This window comes from Malurus melanocephalus, unplaced genomic scaffold (assembly GCF_030028575.1).
Source record: "Malurus melanocephalus ecotype Western Australia unplaced genomic scaffold, MMel_1.1 scaffold_1091, whole genome shotgun sequence".
Classification (NCBI taxonomy): domain Eukaryota; kingdom Metazoa; phylum Chordata; class Aves; order Passeriformes; family Maluridae; genus Malurus; species Malurus melanocephalus.
In genome coordinates, this window is record NW_026624323.1 from 62713 (window position 1) to 69221 (window position 6509).

A 6509-nucleotide genomic window follows, 5' to 3' on the forward strand; every position below is an offset into this window, starting at 1 on the left:
ATTTGGAAAAGGGGAAAAATTCTATTTTCTTTCAAGGCTTTGTTCTTGATGGGGAAAATATTCCTTGGGAGCGGTTTGGGATCACTGCTGCTGGGGAGAAGGCAACYCCCAGCACCTCCCTCCATCCATCCTGTCCCTCCTGCCAGGGTGGGAGGCACCCAAAGGGCACCTGAGCCCTCTCTGCACCTTCCTGCCCATCAAAACTCCCAGCAGTCAGGAGATAACTCAGAAAAAAATGATCCAAAATATGCCTTAATATGATTTATTCCCCAAATTTTCACCATCCTGACCCTGTGAGCCGTCAGACTTCAGCTCAATTTTGGTCACAGAAGTTGAACGTAGATAAAAACATCAAACGTATTTTAAACACCAGCTTGTCCAAGACCCACCAGAGCACATGGAGCCCCAAGACACTCAAGGAAATCCCAGGAAGTTTCTGGAAAACCTCTGTGGCTTCACGGTACCTTGGTCCCTGCTGTGAGGAACCCCCAGGAACTGCACTTACTTGTGTCTCCAACAGCATTAAAGAAGAAAGACAACGTCACACGTTAAGGGATAACCCAAAACCACTCAGGGGTAGGAGGGGAGCTGGTGAGGAGGTTTTTTTGGATGGGGCAGCAGCAGTAACGATGTTTTTACCAACCTGCCTGGGTGTGAAAGCACCCCCTGATTCCCAGCACAGCCAGCAGGGTGGGGTTGTTAGGAAGCACACGGAGGGAGGGGAATTTTCCACCGTGTTTGCTCAGCTGCAGGGCCAGAGGAGCTTCAAAGTGCCTCATTTTGGACAAAATCTGTCACTTTGAGCCGGGAAAGTCAGAGCACAAAATCTGTCACTTTGAGCCACAGCTCGGGAAAGTCAGAGCACAAAGACACAAACCAGCGTTTCAAGGGTGTTCAGAGAGTTTTCCAATTTGGCCTCACTCTGGACAAGTTTCCAGAGCTCTTTTGAAATCCTCCTCCCTCAAAGAGGGCTCTCCTGGTTCTCCTACTGAACCCAGAGGGCAAACACTGGTGGAACATCAAAGCCAACAGCCCAGCACGGAATAAACACAGAGACCAGAAATAAACACAGGGGAGAACAAGACAAACCATCAAATGAGGGGAGACAGGAGGAGAGAGGAAAACAGCTCAGGAGGAATGATGGAAAGAAATTAAGGGAAAAAAGGAAGGAAGGAAAAGGGGAAAAGTCACAGTCAATGTATGAAACACAACGGAGTTGCTCACGAATCACAAGCATCAAATGACAATGTCAGACACCTTCCAGTCCTTTCCCTGGATGTCGGTCTGGAGGCTTTCCACAACGATGGGAATGATTTTTGGGGTGGGAAAAAAAAACCACAGGGAGAGTGAAGGCACCAGGAGAAGGGAAAGGTTCACAGAGCTCTAAATGAGAAATCCATTCATTGAACATCAGTAACAGAGAGCAACTCACGGTGAATTTACGCTGGAGACTGACGAGCTGCGAGATACAGAACCTCGAGTTTGCTTTACAAAACTGCACATGCAAAAAAACAAAACAAACAAAGAAAACAAAAAGTGAGAAAAGAAAAAGGAAAAAACAAAACCAACAAGAAAAAACAAAACAACAAATAAAACCAAACCAAACGAGCAGAGAAACCATAAAAGACATCGGGAGGAGACTCATTCAGGCTGTGTCCTGTTGGATGCACCTGGGGATGAGACCAGGAAAGCTGCAGGAAGGGTGGGAGCCACGGCCACGCCACCCTCAGGAGCACAGGAACACATCCAGAGAGTCCAAAATGGAACCAAAAGGGTGACAGAATGGGAAGGGGAACCAAGAGGCACAGGGTGATCTGCCAGTGCCATACTCACACCACCACGGTCCAGCAGGAGTGACCTCTGCCACCTCAGGGGAGGTCCTGGGAGAGCCACGAGGGGGTGTGCTGTGAATTATTTTTTCCATGTGGGGCAGGGTCTAATTCCTGCTCTGTGGCACGAGGAGGAAGATTTAGTGTGGAGCAAGGGCTGGAGACAGGACCTTGGGCTCCAAAATCCACCGAAGCTCCAAAACCCACTTTGGGCTTCAAAATCCACCGGAGCTCCAAAATCCACCAGAGCTCCAAAATCCATCAAAGCTCAAAAATCCACTTTGAGCTCCAAAATCCACCAAAGCTCAAAAATCCACCTGAGCTTCAAAATCCACCTTGGGCTCCAAAATCAACTGGAGCTCCAAAATCAAGCAGAGCTCCAAAATCCACTGGAGCTTCAAAATTCACCGGAGCTCCAAAATCCAGCAGAGCTCCAGCAGCTGGTGCCAGGCAGCTTCTCCTCAGTCCTGGCCTCAACTGGGTTCTTTGGAGGTACCTACCTCTCTCCTGGGACAGGGACTGGGATAAGCCTGGCTCAGACTGTCCAAAAATGGGCCACTGTGCCTAAAAACCTCAGTTCTGCTGCAGCTTCAGCGGGGCAGGGGGGCCCAGGGTTGGAAGAAGCTTCCTGAAGCTCCAGGAATTTCCTCCACACCATTTATGGGAGGGTTCTAAATACTGAAATCACCAAATTACACAGAAAAAGTGTTCGTTCTGCCTTTGGCAGGGAATCCACAGCAAACCAGGATTCTAAATATCCTGATCTTGGCTTGAGGCGTTAATTTTTTCATAGTTCTAAATGATCATTTTGATCGATCTACATCATTCAAAAAACCCTCCCCAAGCCTGGAAATAAAATCTCTTCACCTCCTGAATTTGCCTTTACAGTTGCAGCATTTTTCCTTCTGCTTTCATGGGCATTTAAATCTGTTAACAATCAATGTTAACAATCAATTCTAGCAAGCCAGAAGGCCCAGTTAAAATTTAATATTCTCTGGAAATCACGTAAGCATAGTTTTAAATGTACATCGATTAAAATTAATGGATTACTCTAAACAGAAACGTTGGCCGGGATAACACAGGTAACAGCAAATCCAAAGGTTCAGAAACCTGGARTGAATGTAAGAAAAATCCATAAAAGTTTTGCTTGACGCAAACCATGTGCTGAGAGGCCAGGTGAAGGATTTTAGCAAAACCTCAAGATTTCTGTGTTTATCTGATGCCAAATGAAACAGGAGCAGGAGTCAGAGCGGGGCTSGCAGGTCCTGCTGGCTGGCCAGGAAAATGATTGCTTGGTCCAGCTGGGCACCTTTTCACTCTTTGGCTGGATGCTGAATATGCAGGCTGGCAGCAAAAATAAACCCCTGACTGCACAAATCCCTCAGGGATAACCAAGAAATTCCTTTGGGAAAACAGGTGGGAAGCTCGGGATGGAGGAGGATGCAAGGGCTGCCCTGGTTTACCTGGAGGTCAGCGCCGAGCCCGTGTGGAAATTCCAGCAGCAGCTGTGGAAATTTGGGGTTTAACTTGGGAGGAACATCCCTCAGTGGGAGGCTGGAATGAACCTCTGTGTGTCCCTGCCTCGTTGGGTGCAGAKCAGGGTGGAGGCCACGCTCTGTCATTGTCACCTGGCCCTGAACGTTACAYAAYTCCYRCAGTTCGCTGCTCTGCTGGATCCGWCTTTTTGAGATAAAAATTTTCCTGGATTGGCACAGGAACCGCGGGGTTTGAAACACAGAGCYGAGGCAGATTCYYTTCCAGGGCAAAAAACYAAGAGCAGGAGCTGATTTYCACTGGGTGCTACTTACCAGGAACRGGGGACAGAGCCCAGGGAGTGGCTYTGGGGGTGGCTGGGGTGACACTGACAGCGAGGACAGAAAGGGAACCCCACGGGGCAATCACAGAACATCACACACACACACACCAGGGCAGGGAGAGAGGGAAGGAATCACCACCAGCATGGGGAAAAGAACACCTTTTGTGATCCACACCCCCCAGCAGGGCCCAGGGCATGGGCTGGGTGCTCTGGCAGTTCCTTGCTGGGTCCTGCTGGGTGCACCAAGCCCAACAGAGATGTGGAGAGCAGCCACGGCATTCCGGAGAAACAAGGAAAAATGTGGAACCTTCGAGATGGAAAACCTGGAGAAACAGAGCATCCCAACCTCCCCTGCAGCCCCAGAGATGGACAAAAGGGACAGAGAATTGGGGAAGGGACTGGGGTGCSACCTCCAGTGGCTTTGGGTGATTCTCTCGTGGCTTTTGTGCCTCGCTCCCACTGCCAGGCACCGTCCCCTGGGGGCCTGGAATTGAACAAAAACTGCTTTGAGCAACCCAACAGAATCCAGGCACAGCCTGGGGACAGGAAGAGGTCTTTGGAGGCTGGGAAGTTGTCCTGGGAAGCACGAATAACTCTGGAAAAAGCGGCGGGCAGTTTGAGTGCACTTTGGTGCCCATGTCCAGGAGATGCCTCTGCCACTGTCCACAGATTTTCATCCACCACACCTGGGAATTCTCCTCCCACCCAAAACTCACCCCTCACACCTGTGATGAAATGATTTCCAAGGATCTGGTTACAATTGTCATCCATTARTTCATGGAATTCATAAAACCCCAAACCTCGTAAGTCACAGAGTGCGAAAAGCTTCCCCAAGTGTGACTTGCTACCTAGTGGGATCCTACCAACTTAGGATTGCTGCAAAATTGCTGTTTTAAGGCTTTTCCCAGGCAAAGGTGAGGAGAGGGCCTTGTGAGTTCTGGGGAGCCCAGGCAGTGCTCCTGGCAGCTCCTTTTGTTTGCACCATCAATGCAGCTCCAGCCAAAACAGGAGAGGCACAGGAGGAACCCAAACATGGGGAATTCAGGCATCAGGGCAGGCAAAACCAKCAAAAACTGCTGTGTTTGTGCTGAGGTCTTGGTGTGACCCACAGGGATGAGCCTGGCAGCTCCTCCTTCCCCTGGCAGCAGCATCACAAAGCGCTTTGAACACCCAACACCTCAGGAATTGTGATTTTCCCAAATCCCCCAGRGCCCCCTGCTCTGTCCTGGCTGCCCAGGGAGCTGCACCAGTGGATTGCTCTGCAGACCCCTGGCTCTGTAAGGTCTCTCAGGACAGGAGTTTGAGTGGTGCAAATGGCACAGAGGGGCTTCGGGACAGCGCTGGGAGGGCTGGACACACCCAGAACTCACCTCCAGAAACAACAAAGCAAGGAAATGCTAAAYGGAAAACAAAAAATCACAAAAGAGAAGAATGAAACAATGGGCTCCAATCCAACACATCTCTTTCCAGCCAAACATTGCAAACTCTGATGGGGATGCATTAGGATTTCAGTTTCCCTATTTCCACATCTCTGTAACCCTGGAATTCTTCAGTGTTTAACTCCAGTGCTGAGCTCCTGCTCTCCCATTTTTACACAAAACAATTCCTCTGCAGCCCCAAACTCAAGGACACCTCCCTGTGCCAGGCCCCAAGAGATGGAAACAACAGAGAATTGGGGGAGCCAACTTGGAGTTTTTGACTGCATTGGCTGCAGCTGCAATTGGAGGATTCAGGCCCGATGTGCAAATGGACAAAAGTGAGAAAGGGTGAAAAASCCGTGAGCCATTGTCCATTGTGGGTGCAGCCCCTGGCTGGGCTGGGACTGCCCTGAATGGCCCTGAAGGCCCTGCAAKAACAGAACTGCTTTGGATTCTCTCAGTTCTGGCCAAACCCTGCTTTAGGTAAGCTGGATTTAGGCATCAACAGAACCAACGCAGCACCCTCGCTTGGCATCCTGAGAAGTCACGAAATAAAAAAAGCCCCCTCAGGATAGAGTTCACCAGGTGAGAAAACTCAAGTGTGGTCAGACAAATGTGATTTAGGTGAATCCCACTGGAACAGGAGGCAAACCAGAGAAATTCTCAGAGCTGGATGAAGCAGGAGCTCCAAACCAGCACCCCACCCTCACTTTTCATCCCGAGCAACCACAAAATAAATCTTTTGGGACAGAGTTCACCAGGTGAAACAGCAAGCTGTGTGAGACGAATCTGATTCAGGTGAATCCCATGGAAACAGGAGGAAAATCAGAGAAATTCTGGGAGCTGGCTGAAGTGGGAGCTGCACACCAAGCTCGGGATGTCGGGAGCGGGAGGAAGACGGGAGATAAACGATCCCTGCACAGCCCTGCAATGATGAGCCCGTTATTGAAAGAGATCCCCGGTGCCCATCAATCACAAAACAATTCCTGGCTCCCACAGCATCCAATTCCAGGTGGGAAGGTGAAGGTGCCTCTGCAGAGCCTCCAAGCATACCAGAACACTGGGTCACAACCATTCCTCATTGGGAAATGATGTTTCCAACTGTCCTAGGTTAGCTGARTATTGTATTCCTATCATCTGCTTATGTTAGAGGAAAGTTAAACAACCCTTCTGTAACTATACATTAGTCGAGACTGCTCTGGTTTGTTTGGTGATGTTCCTCCCTTCAAGGACAATGGGAGGGAAAGGGACAAGACACACACTTTTTTTTTTTTTCGGGAGGCTCTCGGGATCAGCGGTGGAAAAGAAGCTGTCTGCTCTCTGGGACTGCTCCTTTTTTTTTCTCCCTTTCTTTGACTTGTTTTTCCTCGAATTTTTTTTTTCTTCGTCATCTGAGAATTGGAGGATTCCCGTGGCACGACAGGTGAGAAAGATCCTTGAGTGAAC

At 49.5% G+C, this 6509-nt stretch overlaps 1 protein-coding gene across 1 annotated transcript in view; it reads right to left on the reverse strand.

The window, feature by feature from the left end:
* Window positions 1-6509, reverse strand: part of LOC130586171 (voltage-dependent N-type calcium channel subunit alpha-1B-like) — a gene marked incomplete at both ends in the record, with an annotated part of 86483 nt that overhangs the window by 57409 nt on the left and 22565 nt on the right. Inside the window, one exon of the mRNA XM_057386891.1 lies at window positions 1433-1495. Within this exon, the coding sequence (XP_057242874.1) occupies window positions 1433-1495 (63 nt within the window). The remainder of the gene's footprint in view (window positions 1-1432; window positions 1496-6509) is intronic.